General features: G+C 45.9%; 1 protein-coding gene across 1 annotated transcript; it reads right to left on the bottom strand.

Annotated features, from left to right (window-relative positions):
• Positions 1-4,342: 4,342 nt before the first annotated feature.
• Positions 4,343-5,290, bottom strand: LOC142001987 (olfactory receptor 52M1-like). Its single transcript, XM_074977698.1, has one exon. The coding sequence runs from the start codon at positions 5,288-5,290 to the stop codon at positions 4,343-4,345; it is 948 nt and encodes a 315-aa protein (XP_074833799.1).
• Positions 5,291-16,051: the final 10,761 nt, after the last annotated feature.

Genomic DNA, 16,051 nt, shown 5'->3' with positions numbered 1-16,051 from the left:
ACTGTGACAATGACTTGTGCTCCCCAAAAGAAATCTATTGAAATTTCCACCCTTCCATTGAATGATGGCTGTTTGTTAGTTGCTAGCCTTGGTGTGCTGTGTCTGGGGTGCCAACAGTAGTACCATGTGCTTGCTCTTAACGGAAAGTCTTGAGTTTTTGTTGTATCACAACTCCTGTGAATGCAGAACAAGCCCAAAGCCCATTAACATGTTGAAATCACTGCTAACAGCAGGACTAAGTTAATTGCTGGAACTAACTAAAGGCCTTGAAACCATTACAGAACTAACAGACCAGCAGGGTAGAATGGGCCCTGCAGCAGACCCTGCTAGGATGGGGGAAAAGGCCACTCAGGCCAGCAGCCTGAGCTAGGGGAGCAGCTAGTGGTGCAACACAGGTGAGAGCAATCTGCAATCAGCTAACCAGAGCAAGCAGAAAGCAGCCAGTCAAGCCTGGACTAGGGGAGACTGAGAGAGGAGGTCAAGGAGTCTGGAGAACCATTGTGAAGGAGATCAGGAGAAAGCAACACAAATAAGGAGTGGAGGGACTGCTCACAAGGGCACTGGGGAGGGAAGAGGGCATAGGTTCCACTCCCCCAGGAAGGCTGAGAGCCCTGGCTGTGTCTAGAGGAGGGAAGGAGACTGGCTAACCAGCCAGAGCTACAGAGGTAGCCTCAGCCTAAACCCAACAGTCAGGGGAAGAGGCAGGGGGACCAGAAGCAGACAAAGGGGCACCTTGCCACAGCCCGCAGTATGGCAGTGTCGGTTGGCTGAAGACACTTGCCTGGGGACTGCAGGCTGTGGCTGATGCTTTGAGATTAGAAAGTGTCTTTTGCGGTAAGATTGTTCTTTTCTGTCACTGCTCATCATGACTTCCAGTGTCCAAATGGTGAGCCAAGGGCTGAGATGCCTCAGGAGATTTTATTATTGGCTTCCAGTGTGGTAAGACAGAGGTTTGCATTTCTTCAAGGCTTGGTACAACCTACTGATAAAACCTCCACGAGGCAGGTTGAGTTATCCTATTTCTCAGCAGTTTGTGCTGAATTTGGCACCCTGTTTGCATCCTATTGACACACAATGACACATGGACACCATTGTCAAGTCTTACATGGACTATTGCTAACCACTCCAGTACATTATATCCCTCTTACGGATGGAGAAACTCTTGTAGCAAAAATGTCCTGAGTCGGAAAGCTGGCCCATGAGTCCCTAGCTGCTGAAAGTTTGCTTAGCTTCTCTCAGACCTCACTCGTACAGTCCATGCAGCAGCACAGAGGTCTGGTGCTGTCTCTCCCTCGTGTTCTCTAGTGAGGCCATGTCCCTTGATTTCAGTGGGGCTGCTCCACTCACACCAGCTGAGGGATGGGCCCAAGGCACGTCACTAGAGATGAAGTGTCAGCAGTGTCCAGTGAGCTGGGAGGGAAGAGATGCAGCTCTACTGTGCAGGCACTGGGTGACCTGGGCACAACATATTCATGCATTCAGTGGTGATGATTGTTTATCAGATCTAGTGTGCTGCTACTGAAATGCCCTGGTCGGGCTGTTGACTCACAGGCTGCAAGGATTTGGTTCCTTGCAGAACAACGTTGAGTTCTATGCACTGGGTGGAATTCCAGACTATGTGCAGACCCTGGTAACTAAGCAAGATATGGCTGAAGAAAGGGCTGTGTGGGCACCTCTGTTGTGGCTGTAGTTTTTAGCACTCTATCTAATAAGTCTTTACCCCCTCCCCCATTTAAAAAGGCTGAAACTCCACGAATCACAAAACACACCTAGTCTTGCTGCATCTAATACAAGCCAGAAGAGCAATGACAGTTCATGGCCAGGGCAATAGTGCTGATGGGATGGGACCAGGACGTCCAGTTCCTATTCTCTGCTCTACAACCAGGTCATTGCATGGCTTTGGGTAAACCACTCTACCTCTGTGGCATTCCTTCATCCGAGACATGGGATCACGCTGCCTAGCAGCCTGACTAAAGAGCTTCTGGAAGTAGTGACCAAAGGCATCACAAATTGCATAATAGAGCCAGGTTCACTGTTCAACATCATCCCCTGGGCAAGGGGCACAAGGGAAAAGAGGCCATTTCTCTCATTCCCTTTGAGCTTTTGCAGCAATCTGTTCTCTGAGCGGCATCCCATACTCCTGTGTAACACAGGGCCTTATCCTTCCAGCTCTTCCAGCTGCTGTCCACCTACATTCAAAGCTGATACAGTCCACAGGAACAGACTTCCTTGCCTGCCTCACAGCTCTAGTCTGGAGTCTATAAGAATAAATGTATATGATGTATACACTGTAAGCTTATATTCAAGCATCTTCAAACTTTCACTACGGGCCTGCAGGGCTTACGCTCTGTAAGATGTTGGCATTAACACTTGTTTATATGTGTGCAGATAAGTGTGAGTATGTAGAAATTTCCAGAATTTTAGCTTCTTTAGTTTAACCCCAATGGGACAGAAGGAAACCAGTAGGCTGACCGATTATGTGGTGTTAAGATATCTTGTGGGATATCTGAAAAAAGGACCAGTGTGTTGACGTGCACTGTGATATTTATCTTGTGCAGTACCCGAAGGTGCCAAAATACAATGGCTCTGTTAGACTGGCCGTCCTGTTTCCCATAGAATAGACAGAGTGACCAATGTTCATCAGCTGGCACCTCTTGGCATTTTGATGACAGATGCACATTTTAAGAGTTTGCCCACAGGGCTGTGAAATGGCATCTCCTGATTATTCAAAGGAGTGTCTTTGTTTAACACCCAATCTGATGTGCGTACCTTCAGAATCGTATGACGCAGAAGTCTGCTTTTAGATTAGGGAGGCTGGGCTGTAGTGATGCACATAAACTTACAAAAACCCATGGCCAACACAGTGGGAAAGGATTTTCTAATGGATTTTCTACAGATTTCTTCTCTCTACTAGTGCTAACCTTTCCTGAAATTGTTAAAGTTTCCTCCCCTGTAATATTGTCTCCACCAACATAGTGAGGCTAACCCTTCAATTCCTCACATCCTTGGGAGGCAGCAAGAGAACGGTGCTATGCTTGGCATTTGCAAATTTATACTCAGGCTGTGTTTATGGGAGCTATTTAACCGGCCGGGGCAATCACATCTGTGTGTAATCATTACCTTAGACATCTCATTGTGCAAGTTTCTGCTACTAATTGTAATAAAATTGTGCTGCTCTTATATTACTCACAGTGGACGTGTGATGGCTACAAGTCCTGAGACCTACCTCCAGACATGGACCTTTTTATCTATTATTATCAGTAGTCCGGGGGGAGGGGGAACATGGAGATTCTTAGGTTAGACTGGCCAGCTGTTACCCCGTAACCAGCCAGGCTTGCGTTCCCCAGAAACGAGGCTGCACCCAGAAGGCGAGTGCTATATTTGGTTTATTGAAAGCGCGTGACACCCGCACCGGGAGCCCCGGAGATGCCTCAGTCACCCATGGGGGAAGATACAACGCACCAGAGCTTCGCTCGGGGAGAGGCTCCGTAACAGGCCTCCTAACACTAGCTGATAAAGCTGAACTCATTAACATAAGATTGCCTAAAATTGCCTATGCATTTCTTATCACTATCTCTTGTGGCCTACTGCTAGCGTAGCCTTGAAGTCTTTGCAAGCAAGCCTTGTTTGCAGTTGTTGCCATGGCAGGGTTAGTTGTTTTGCAGCTTTTCACCTAGCACAGACTGGCCTGTTTGGAATTCTCCGGAGGATTCACAGAGGGGTTGGACTGCACTCTAGACCGTTACAAAGTCTTCTCGCACCCTACATACCCCAAACTGTAGTCCTACCCAGCTTCCCAACTGCAGTCAAAAGCTCCCAATCCTCTACAGGGTTCATGTGGCTCCTGGGCTTCTCCCTCCGTTCCTGACTCTACTGATAACAGCACTGCTGTGTCCTTGCTGCCTTCACTCAGGCTTCTTGGCAAGTTACAGCAGCTCCCAGCCCCACACCAAAGGGATATGAGGAGCTGGTGGAGGGGGATAGAGATAATCCAGTGAGTGACAGGGAAGGAGCTGAGAGGAGCAGAACAAAGTTGGGGCCTGGGCCTTAGCAGAATAGTTGAACAAGTAGGCAGGGCCTTGAGGGAAAAGGCAGATCCAGGGGTGGGACCACAGGGTCTAGTTACTAGCAGTACAAATGTGACAACCTTGTGTGTTAATGAGATGTACACAGAATAATTCCCCAGCTTGTCACACTGAGCCTGCCCAGCCAGGTGAAGAAAGGGTTGAAATGTGCCTCTGACTATCCAATAAAAGCCTGTGTGAGAAGGGCCAAGTTATCCATGTCCCCAGCCAGCTCTGCACTGGGCTGGGTCTGACAGCCAGAGACCTAGGAGAAAACTTCAGGATCTTTTATGAGTAAACAGCCAGAGCAGCCTGCCCCGGATTTGCTTTGTCCTCACCCCGTAGATGATGGGGTTTAGCATGGGGGGCACTAGCAGGTAAATGTTGGCAGTGAGAATGTGGAAATGCAGAGGCACATTTTTGCCAAAGCGGTGAATGAGGGAGGTGAAGATCATTGGGATGTAAAAGGCTAAGATAGCACAGAAGTGGGAGCTACAGGTCCCAAAAGTCTTGAGCCGGGCATCCTTTGTGGGGAGGCTGAAAATAGCCCTAAGGATCTGGGCATAGGAAATGGCAATAAAAATCACATCCAGGCCATGTACAGAGAGTAACACAAATAGCCCATAGTAACTACTGATGCTGATGTCCGTGCAGGCCAACTTCACCACAGCCATGTGTTCACAGTATGTGTGGGGGATGATGTTGGTTCTGCAATATGGCCGCTGCCTTGCCAGGATGGGATAGGGCATTACGAGGATGCTGCCACGCAGAGCTGCGACCAGACCAATCTTTGCCACCTTATGCTTTGTAAGGAAAATAGAATGTCTCAGGGGATCACAGATGGCCACATAGCGATCAAAAGCCATGGCCACAAAGACCCCAGACTCCATTACTATGTAACAGGAAATGAAGTACAACTGGGTGAGGCAGGCACTGAAATCGATCTCCCTGGAACTGAACCAGAAGATGCTCAACATTTTGGGAAGCGTGGTTGTAGACAGGACCAGGTCGGTGACAGCCAGCATGCAGAGGAAATAGAACATGGGCTCATGGAGGCTTGGCTCTGTCTTCACAATGAACAGGATGGCAAAGTTCCCAAAGAGGGCTATAGCATAAATGATAGAGAATGGGATGGAGATCCATACATGTGCTGCCTCCAGGCCTGGAATCCCTAGTAGGATGAAAGTGGAGGGGTTGGTGAAGATAGTTTCGTTGGAATGTGACATGGAGTTGCTGAGACAGATCAATGTCTACTTCATGTATTGTATCACTTCCTGTGTGAGCCCAGAGTCTCGGGTGATGATCCCAGCTGAAATACCTGAATGGAAAGACAATGTTAATAGGAGACACTACATCCTGTTGTCATGGACAAAGAGTTTCGTTCACTCCTGGAAGTCTTAAAACTGACATTTTAATTATTTGGAAAAAAATTATTTGTGAAAGACCGACCCGACAGATTTCTTATTAGACAGTGTTTCTGGAGGCAATAATTCCAACATTTCATAGTGGGAGAGAAATTAATAGGCACCATCAGGAAAAAAAAATAATGTGGATCCTGGTTATGCCTCATTGTTCCACCCCCTAGAGAGTTTCCCATTCACTTAGTTGCTTGAAATTAGAGGCAGTGTCTACATTACAGCAATCTTTTGAAAGCAGTTGTTCCAGAAGATCTCTTCTGAAAAAATCTTTTCTCCAAACAACTGTGTCCACACAAAAAAAAACCTCTTCTGTTAGACAGCATTCACACAGCCTCAGCTCTCTCTCGAAAGAACAGGCCAGAGGTTGGAAAATCTGGTGCCATGAGGACTGTTCTTTCTAAAAGAGGGGCCTGGGGCATCTTCACATCTTTTAGTCTGAAAGAATCCTTTGGCAAAAAGTGTACTTCCTCTTCTGAGAGATGAAGAGTGCCTCCTATGCAAAGGGCTGCATTCTTTCAGTTTCAGAATGAAAGATCATATCTTGTGTATAGAGGCTCCACAAAATCTTTTGGAACAAAAAGCAGTCAAGTAGCACTTTAAAGACTAGCAAAATAGTTTATTAGGTGAGCTTTCGTGGGACAGACACACTTCTTCAGACCATAGCCAGACCAGAACAGACTTAATATTTAAGGCGCAGAGAACCAAAAACAGTAAAGCAAGGAGGACAAATAAGAAAAAGATAATCAAGGTGAGCAAATCAGAGAGTGGAGGGGTGGGGGGGAAAGATCAAGAATTAGATTGAGTTAAGTATGCAGACGAGCCCCTATAGTGACTCAGAAAGTTCCCATCACAATTTAAACCATGTGTTAATGTTCCGAATTTGAATATAAATATCAATTTGTCCGTTTCCCTTTCTACAAAGGAGTGATAATTTCTTTTCAGTAACACACATACCTTGAGGTCTTTGACAGAATGGCCCATTCCATTAAAATGTTGACTAACTGGTTTGTGGATCTGGAGTGTTTTAATGTCTGTTTTGTGACCGTTGACCCTTTGTCTAAGGGAGTTAGAAGTCTCTCCAATATACAAAGCATCTGGGCATTGTTGACACATGATGGCATACATGATGTTAGTAGAGGAGCATGAGAAAGTGCCCGTGATTCTGTGAGTAACCTGGTTAGGTCCAGTGATGGGATTTCCAGAGAAGATATGTGGACAAAGCTGGCAGCAGGCTTTGTTGCAGGGAAAGGTTCCAGGACTGGTGTTCCTGGGGTATAAACTGTGGCTGTTAGTAAGGATCCTCATGAGGTTGGGAGTTTGTCTGTAGGAGAGAACAGGCATGTCACCCAGGGCCTTCTGGAGTGTAGCATCCTGATTAAGGATAGGTTGTAGGTCTTTAATAATCTGTTGCAGTGGCCTGAGTTGGGGGCTGTAAGTGATGACCAGTGGTGTTCTGTTCTTGGCTTTTTTGGGCTTATCTTGGAGTAGCTGGTTTCTGGGTACGCGTCTGGCCCTGTCCATTTGTTTTTTTACTTCTCCTGGTGGGTAATTCAGGTTTATGAATATTTGGTAAAGTTCTTTTAGTTTTGGGTCTCTGTCAGTTGGATCAGAGCAAATGCGATTATACCTAAGAGCTTGACTGTAAACAATGGATCTAGTCATGTGTGCAGGATGGAAACTAGAAGGGTGTAGATAAGTATAGCGATCAGTAGGTTTTTGGTACAGTGTGGTACTGATCAGGCCATCCATAAATTCTTTTGGAAAAGGCCTGTTTTATTTTATTTTCCTACTTTATTTTCAAAAGGACTTGCTAGTGTAGACACAGACAGAGTGAGAAAATACCCCACAGCTTTTCCATGTGATGTGCCGGGGACAACATCCCACCTCCAATAGACCTCAGAGAAAAGACCTGGGCATCAGTGACTGCAGCTCCAGGAGAATACCTGATCATTATCGTTCCTGGTGAAAACCTAAGGACTGGGTAGGAGAATAACCTGCTCTAGACATATGCTCACTTCACCCAATCTGCATAAAGAGTATAGGAAACATAAAGGAGAGCTGGGAGACAGACTATGACAAGAGGGAGTCTCCCATAGGTGGACAGACTGCAAAATCAGAGACTGTTTAAAGCAGAGACAAATAAGGGGCTTGTGATAGAGGAGAGAGAGAGGAAGAATGAAGCTTATTACATATTAGTTGTCAAAGAGCAAACGCTTCCTAGCTCCTGATATGTAAAGAGACTTAATGCTTCATAAATGATCTGGGAGGAAAGAAAATCACTGAAGATAAAATCTGTGGATGACCCAAAGGGCTGGCAAGGTTCATATTTATTCTCTTAACACAGGGAAAGCAGGGACTATGACGCGATATTGTGGAACAGAAGGACACTGGTAAAGGTTTAGCAGTCACCAGAAACATCCAACGGATTGTGAATTCCCAGGGCGACACTGTAGCCAAAAGGGCTGATGTGATCCTTGGATGCACACCTGACTACTGACAGATGGAAGCGAACCTGGGACTGCTGGATTTTAGTGCGTGGGCCTCGACCTCTTGAGCCAAAAGGCATCTGGCTGTCGGCTAAGGGAGCAGAGGAGACTCGTTCTTTCTCTCTGTAAGTGTTCTGAGTGCCACTACGTGGGACTGTGAACCACGCCCAGTAGGCATGTGGGTTTCCTGCTTCCTCTAGCTGAGGAAGACCATCCTGAGATTCAGAGATGCAACTGAAATCCCAGCTGAGCCTCTTTTTTAACTGCTGACATCTGGGACCTTATTTGGGACCTCTGGAACTTAGTGCATGAACTTCTACTGCTTGAGCTAAAAGCAAGCTGCCTCTCCGCTGAGTCCAGAGCAGCGACTCTCTCTTTCTCTCTGCAAGTGGTCTAAGTCCCTCTGCCTGGGACAGACAACCACACCTGGAAGGTGTGTGTGTTACACATAAAGAAGGGAGCGGTGAGATGAAGCAGAAGAAAGATTTTATCTCTGCACATACCACTGGTGACATCAATTGTATCCAGTCTCAGGCTCCACTTTTCAACAAGGATGTTGTAAAATTGGAGATGGTGCAGAAAAAGTCCAGGGGGAAGAAAAAAGGAAGCTGAAGACAGCATGTGAAGGAGAAAGACATTTAAAGAATAGGAGAAATAAAAATGGGTGGCAACATGGGCTGCAGTGATCACGAGATGGTAGATTTCAGGATCCTTACAAAAGGAAGAAAGGTGAGCAGTAGTATACAGACCCTTCATTTCAAAAGAACAGACATCGACTCCCTGAGAGAGCTGATAGGCAGGATCCCTTGGGAAATGAAGATGAAGGGGGAAAAGAGTTCAGGAGAACTGGCGGTATTTTAAAGACATCTTACTGAAGGCACAGGAACAAATCATCCTGCTGCATAGTAAGAAGCACAAATATGGTAGGCAACCAGCTTGGCTTAACAGGGAAACTCTTGGTCAAATTTAACTCAAAAAAGGATGTATATAAGAAGTGGAAACTTGGACAGATGACTAAGGAGGAGTATAAATATATGGGTGGAAAATGCCTGGCAGTAATCAGGACAGCAAAGGCACTTTTGGAAAGGCACAACTTCCCCATGATGGTCCTAGACGATGCAGTATGGGAAGGTGGAGAGCAGCCATCTGTGGGGAAGGAACAAGTTCTGAGCTATCTAGAAAAACTAGATGTGCATATGTCCATGGCTCTGGATTTAATGCACCCAAGGGTACTGAGGGAATTGGCAGAGGTCACTGCTGAACCTTTGGCCGTTATTCTTGAAGACTCTTGGAGATCTGGGGAGATACCGGATGACTGGAAGAAGGCAAACGTAGTACCCATCTTTAAGAAAGGAAAGAAGGACAATCCAGCAAACTATAGACCCATCAGCCTTACCTCAATCCCTGGGAAAATAATGGAGGGAATTCTCAAGGAATCTGTTTTGGAGCACTTGGAAGAGGGGACAGTGATCAAAAGTAGCCAACATGTATTCACCAGGGGCAAGTCCTGCCTGACTAATCTGATTAGCTTCTATGACGAGGTAACAAGCTCTGTGGACATGGGGAAGTCAGTGGATGTGATACACCTTGAGTTCAGCAAGGCTTTTGATATGGTCTCCCATAACATTCTTGTCCATAAGTTAAGGAAATATGGATTGGATCCTCGGACTATAAGATGGATAGAAAGCTGGCTTGATGGTCAGGCCCACCTGGTAGTGGTCAATGGCTCAATATTTAGATGACGGTCTGTTGCAAGCAGAGTGCCGCAAGGCTCGGTTCTGGGGCCTGTGTTATTGACCATCTTCATTAATGACCTGGATGAGGGACTGGATTGCACCCTCAGAAAGTTTGTGGGTTACTGAATCAAAAGTTTTATTGAAGTCAAGGTATATCACATCCACTGACTTCCCCATGTCCACAGAGTCTGTTATCTCATCATAGACGCCACTCAGACTGATCAGGCATGACTTGCCCTTGGTGAATCTATGTTGACTACTTGACTTTCCTTTCTTCCACGTATTCCAAAATGGATTCCTTGAGGATTCCCTCCATTATTTTCCCGGGTACTGAGATAACACTGACCGGTCTATAGTTCCCTGGATTGCCCCTCTTTCCTTTCATAGAATCATAGAACAATATTGCTGGAAGAGACCTAAAAAAAAGCCATCATGTCCAGCCCCCTGCTCTAAGCAGGACCAAACCCATCAGATCAGCCCCGCCAGGGCTTTGTCAAGGCAAGATTTAAACAACTCCAGGGATGGAGACTCCACTATTTCCCTGGGGAGACCATTCCAATGCTTCACCACCCTCCTAGTGAAAAAGTTTTTCCTAATGTTCAACCTGGACCTTCCCAACAGCAACTTGAGACCATTGTTCTGTGTTCTGCCATCTGTGACCACTGTGAACAGCTTCTCTCCAGCCTATTTGCAACCTCCCTTCAGTAAGTTGAAGGCTGTTATCAAGTCTCCCCTCAATCTTCTCTTCTGCAGACTAAACAGTCCCAATTCATTCAACCTTTCTTCATAGCTCACATGCTCCAGCCCCCTAATTATTTTGGTCGCTCTCTTCTGGACCCTCTCCAGTGTATCCACATCCTTCCTACAATTGGGGGCCCCGAACTGGACACAGTAGTCCAGATGTGGCCTCACCAAAGCCAAATAAAGAGGAATAATCACTTCTCTGGATCTACTGGCAACGCTCCTCTTGATACAACCTAATGTGCCACTAGCGTTCTCGGCTACAACAACACCTTTCTTGGATACAACGGCACATAAGAACATAAGAACGACCATACTGGGTCAGACCAAAGGTCCCTCCAGCCCAGTATCCTGTCTGCCAACAGTGGCCAGTGCCAGGTGCCCCAGAGGAGGTGAACCGAAGACAATGTTCAAGCGATTTGTCTCCTGCCATCTGTCTCCAGCCTTTGACTAAAGGCTAGGGGCACCATACTTTACCCTTGGCTAATAGCCATTTATGGATCTAACCTCCAAAATTTATCAAGCTCTATTTTAAACTCTGTTAGAGTGCTGGCCTTCGCAGCCTCCTCCAGCAAGGAGTTCCACAGGTTGACTGTGCGCTGTGTGAAGAAAAATTTTCTTTTATTAGTTTTGAACCTACTACCCATTAATTTCATTTGGTGTCCTCTAGTTCTTATATTATGGGAACAAGTAAATAACTTTTCAATATTCACTTTCTCCACACCATTCATGATTTTATATACCTCTATCATTATCGCCCCTCAATCTTCTCTTTTCTAGACTGAAAAGTCCCAGTCTCTCTAGCCTCTCCTCATATGGGACCCTTTCCAAACCTTTAATCATTTAGTTGTCCTTTTCTGAACTTTTTCTAATACCAGTATATCTTTTTTGAGGTGAGGAGACCACATCTGCACACAGTACTCAAAATGTGGGCGTACCATAGTTTTATATAGGGGAAGTATGATATTCTTCATCTTATTTTCTATCCCTTTTTAAATTATTCCTAACATCCTATTTGCTTTACTGACTGCCGCTGCACACCGCGTGGACATTTTTAGAGAACTGTCCACTATAATTCCAAGATTCCTTTCCTGATCTGTTGTAAATAAATTTGCCCCCATCACATTGTATGTATAACTGGGGTTATTTTTCCCAATCTGCATTACCTTACACTTACCCACATTAAATTTCATTTGCCATTTTGCTGCCCAATCACTCAGTTTGCTGAGATCTTTTTGACGTTCTTGACAATCTAGTTTGGTTTTGACTGTCCTGAACAGCTTGGTATCATCTGCAAACTTTGCCACCTCACTGCTTACCCCTTTCTCTAGATCATTGATGAACAAGTTGAACAGGATTGGTCCCAGGACTGACCCTTGGGGAACACTATTAGTTGTCCCCTTCCATTGTGAAAATTTACCATTTATTCCAACCCTTTGTTTCCTGTCTTTTAACCAGTTTCCAATCCATGAAAGGATCTTTCCTCCTATCCCATGACCACCAAAGGCTCTTATGTAAATTAGGTGTAAAATTTTTAAAGATGTGCGCTACATTAGCCTTTTTCCAATCATCTGCAATCTCTCCCAATCTCCAAGTGTCTTCAAAGATAATGGCCAAAGGCTCAGCAATGACATCTGCCAATTCCCTCAGTACCCTGGGCTGCATTAAATCCATACCCATGAACCTGTGTACATCTGGTTTTTCCTAAGTAGCTCTTAACTCCTCCTTCCCATACTGAACTGTCTAGCACCTTAGTGGGGGAGCTGTCCTTGCCCATGAAGACTGATGCAAACAAGCATTGAGTACTTCAGCTTTTCTTACATTACTTGTCACTGTTACCTCTCTCATCCAATAACAGCCCCATACCTTCCCTGATAACCCCCTATTCTTACCCTTCACATCCCTTGCCAGCTGCATTTCACAGAATCACAGAATCACAGGGCTGGAAGGGACCTCAGGAGGTCATCTACTCCAGCCCCCTGCTTCAAGCAGGATCAACCCCCCTATGTCATCCCAGCCAGGACCTTGTCCAGTTGGGACTTAAAAACCTCAAGGGATGGAGAATCCACCACCTCTCTAGGCAACGCATCCCAGTGCTTCACCACCCGCCTGGTGAAGTAGTTTTTCCTAATATCCAACCTACACCTCTCCCTCTTAAGCTTCTGACCATTACTCCTTGTTCTGCCATCTGACACCATGGAGAACAGTTTCTCACCCTCCTTTTAGAGCTCCCCTTCAGGAAGTTGAAGGCTGCTATTGAATCCCCTCATAAGTTAAGGAAGTGTGGTTTGGATACATGGGCTATAAGATGAATAGAAAGCTGGCTTGATGGTCAGGCCCAACAGGTAGTGGTCAATTGCTCAATATCTGGATCATATTCATTTTCAAGCAGAGTGCCCCAAGGCTTGTTTCTGTTGCTGGTGTGCTCCAGCATCTTTATTAATGACCTGGATAAGGGACTGGATTGATCCCTCAGCAAGTATGCAGATGACACCAAGCTGGCAGAGAGGTAGATACTTTTGGAGGGTTAAGACAGGATGCATAGTGACCTGGATAAATTGGAGGACTGGTTCAAAAGAAATCTGAAATCTGATGCAGTTCAACAAGGACAAGTGTAGAGTCCTGCACTTAGAACAGAAGAATTCAAAACATTTTTATAGGCTGTGGACCAACGTGCGAAGCAGTAGTACAGCGGAAAGGGACCTAGAGATAATGGTGGATGAAAGGCTGGATATGAGCAAACGCTGTGCCTTGTAGCCAAAAAGACTAATGCCATATTGGGGTGCATTAGGAGGAGCATTTCGAGCAGATCTAGAGAAGTTGTTGTTCCCCTCTATTCAGCACTGGTGAGGCCACATCTGGAATATTGTGTCCAGTTTTGGGCCCCCCAGTATAAAAAGGATGTGGATGTGCTGGAGCAAATTTAGCAGAAGATGACAAAAAAATGATTAAGGGGCTGGAGCACGTGGCCTATGAGAAGAGGCTGAGGGATTTAGTCTTATTTGTGGAAGAGAAGACTGAGGGGTGATTTAATAGCAGCCTTCACCTTCCTAAAGGGGAGCTCTAAAGAGAATGGAGATAAACTGTTCTCAGCTGTTACAGATGGCACTCAAATCCTGAGGTCTTTAGTCAGATCTTATTCCAAGGGGGTCTTTGCCTCAGGGGAGCCTGAGCAAACTGTGGGCCATGGTGTCTAATTTCCACCTTGTATTGTACATTTACTAATGGTTGTCATCCAGGTAGATCCACTTAGCCACTGACATGCAGCCACCTCTGTGCTCGAGGCCATCAGCTAGGGTAGGAGGTGATGCACAGAAAAGAGCGATATTTAGGTTAGTTATACATGACATATCACCTGTGGCAAATGCCCTGGGATGTTTAATGGCTGAGCAGAGTAGAAAGGAGCACAGACTTACTCTTCAAGCTATCCTGCCTCTGACTGGATGGCCAAGCTGGTGAGCTTCACGGTAAGAGATGTGTACCTGTGAGCTGTGAGCTGGAAGCATCCTTCCTGGTGATCCCCTTGGTGAAGCCTTGTCCCACACCTCTCTCTACCCAGAGTCTGCCCCCGGATCACAAGTGAGAGCTGATACAAAAGCATGTCCTTTTTATAATATGCCTCTGTGCAATCCCTGTGGGGTTTGCTTAGCATCTGGAGCAGCAGCAGTATATGGATACAAACAGGCGTAGCCAACTTTGCCTGTGCTTGTGTGCCCTTTATCCAGCTTTAAGAGTAAACAGTAATTAAGGAACCTTCCAAAGGGATATGAGAACTCTTGGTCTCACTCCTGAATCAGAGAGGAATTGGCTGCTCTGAGCATTTGTGTGTACCTACTAATTATATTTGATTAGTAAGAAAATTAAGGACAATGCCTAGGTCTCCACAGGGTCTGATACCATGTGAATGCCCATGATGGCTAGGTAGATAGCAGAGCAAGAGATCTGGAGATAGATGAATGAGAGAAGTTAGGAACACTTCCTTTAGGTACACGTGTCACTCGGGGCCCAAGCAGTGGTAATTCCCATAAGCTGCTTTCTTCATATTGTGCTGTACGTTTCATGGAAGGATCTCCAAGACCCGTCTCAAGTTTCTATGAATGTGTCCCTATGATGCACAGAGGTAACCTGGGGCATGAGGACACTTGAGTTGACCAACATCACACAGAGGCCATGTCTACACTAGCCCCAAACTTCGAAATGGCCATGCAAATGGCCATTTTGAAGTTTACTAATGAAGTGCTGAAATACATATTCAGTGCCTCATTAACATGCGGGCGGCCGTGGCGCTCCGAAATTGACGCACCTCGCCGCTGCGCAGCTCGTTCAGATGGGGTTCCTTTTCGAAAGGACCCTGCCTACTTCGAAGTCCCCTTATTCCCATCTGCTCATAGGAATAAGGGGACTTCGAAGTAGGCAGGGTCCTTTTGAAAAGGAGCCCCGTCTAGATGAGCTGTGCGGCGGCGAGCCGCATCAATTTCGAAGCGCTGTGGCCACTTGCATGCTAATGAGGCACTGAATATGTATTTCAGCGCTTCATTAGTAAACTTCGAAATGTCCATTTGCATGGCCATTTCGAAGTTTGGGGCTAGTGTAGACAAAGCCAGAGAATGATTGACACATGCCAAAACCCAGGAGTTATCACACCCAGCTCTAAAAATCAGTTACCTGTCTTTCATAATTGCTTTTCTTCAAGGTAAGGTGAGCAGGTTGATTTTACTCTATGGCTAAGTCTACACTAGAAATTACTGTTGGAAGAGATCCTCTGACAAAACTTCTGTCCACAGATCATGTCTTCATGTAAAAGCAGATCAATCTTTTGATCTGCTCTGTCGACAACGCATTTTGTGTGCGAATGCTCCGCACATTTTGTGGACAAAGCCACAGTTTGGTTGACAAAACTCTCTCATGTGGGCATAGCCTGTACGTGTGAGTTATCAGAGATTAGATTTTTTTTTGTTTTTGTGTTTTTTTCGCATTACTACTCATATCAGTTCCAGCACAGGGGACTGAGAAGCAGTGTTCCTAGAGCAAGACTCAGAGTTCATGGCTATGTTTGCAACACTGCTCTACTAAAGCCTGCATCGCCCTAGGCCTCTCAGGTAAGCCTGTAATAAAATATAAATATACAGCTACACATCTATGTAGTATCCCTGCCAATATGTTGACTAGGCAGTCAGGCTGGGAGAGCAACCGCTGTGCCTTGTGTCCATCCTGAGTGGATGCATAGGGTCCCTGGCTTAGGCAGTCTGCTGGCTCAGAGCAGTAATGGATTCAGGCTGTGATGCAAGATGAAATTCTCTCAGCAGACACTGGGGATTTGTCTACACTTGCAAGTACATTTTGAAAATCCAGCCGTCTTTCGAAAGAGCACATGGAGAATCTACACACAAATGTGCTCTTTTAATCGCAAATCGATGGAACGTGGTGTTGTTTTCGAACGTGTTCCTCCGACCCAATAATAGGAAAAGCACGCCCTTTCAATAGTCTTTCAAAAGGAAACATATGTGGATGCGCCATGGGCTGCTCTTCTGAGAGACACACTGGCTGGCAGCAGTGGGGCTCTATGGTGGCTGCATCCAGCCACGTTTAAAGCTGCATGGACCCAG

The sequence above is a fragment of the Carettochelys insculpta genome, chromosome 1 (assembly GCF_033958435.1).
Source record: "Carettochelys insculpta isolate YL-2023 chromosome 1, ASM3395843v1, whole genome shotgun sequence".
Taxonomy (NCBI): domain Eukaryota; kingdom Metazoa; phylum Chordata; order Testudines; family Carettochelyidae; genus Carettochelys; species Carettochelys insculpta.
This window is presented reverse-complemented; position numbering and strand designations above follow the sequence as displayed.

What these genes read in the sequence shown, in the direction of transcription:
- LOC142001987 (XM_074977698.1), bottom strand. Translation starts at nt 5,290, where the DNA reads ATGTCACATTCCAACGAAACTATCTTCACCAACCCCTCCACTTTCATC.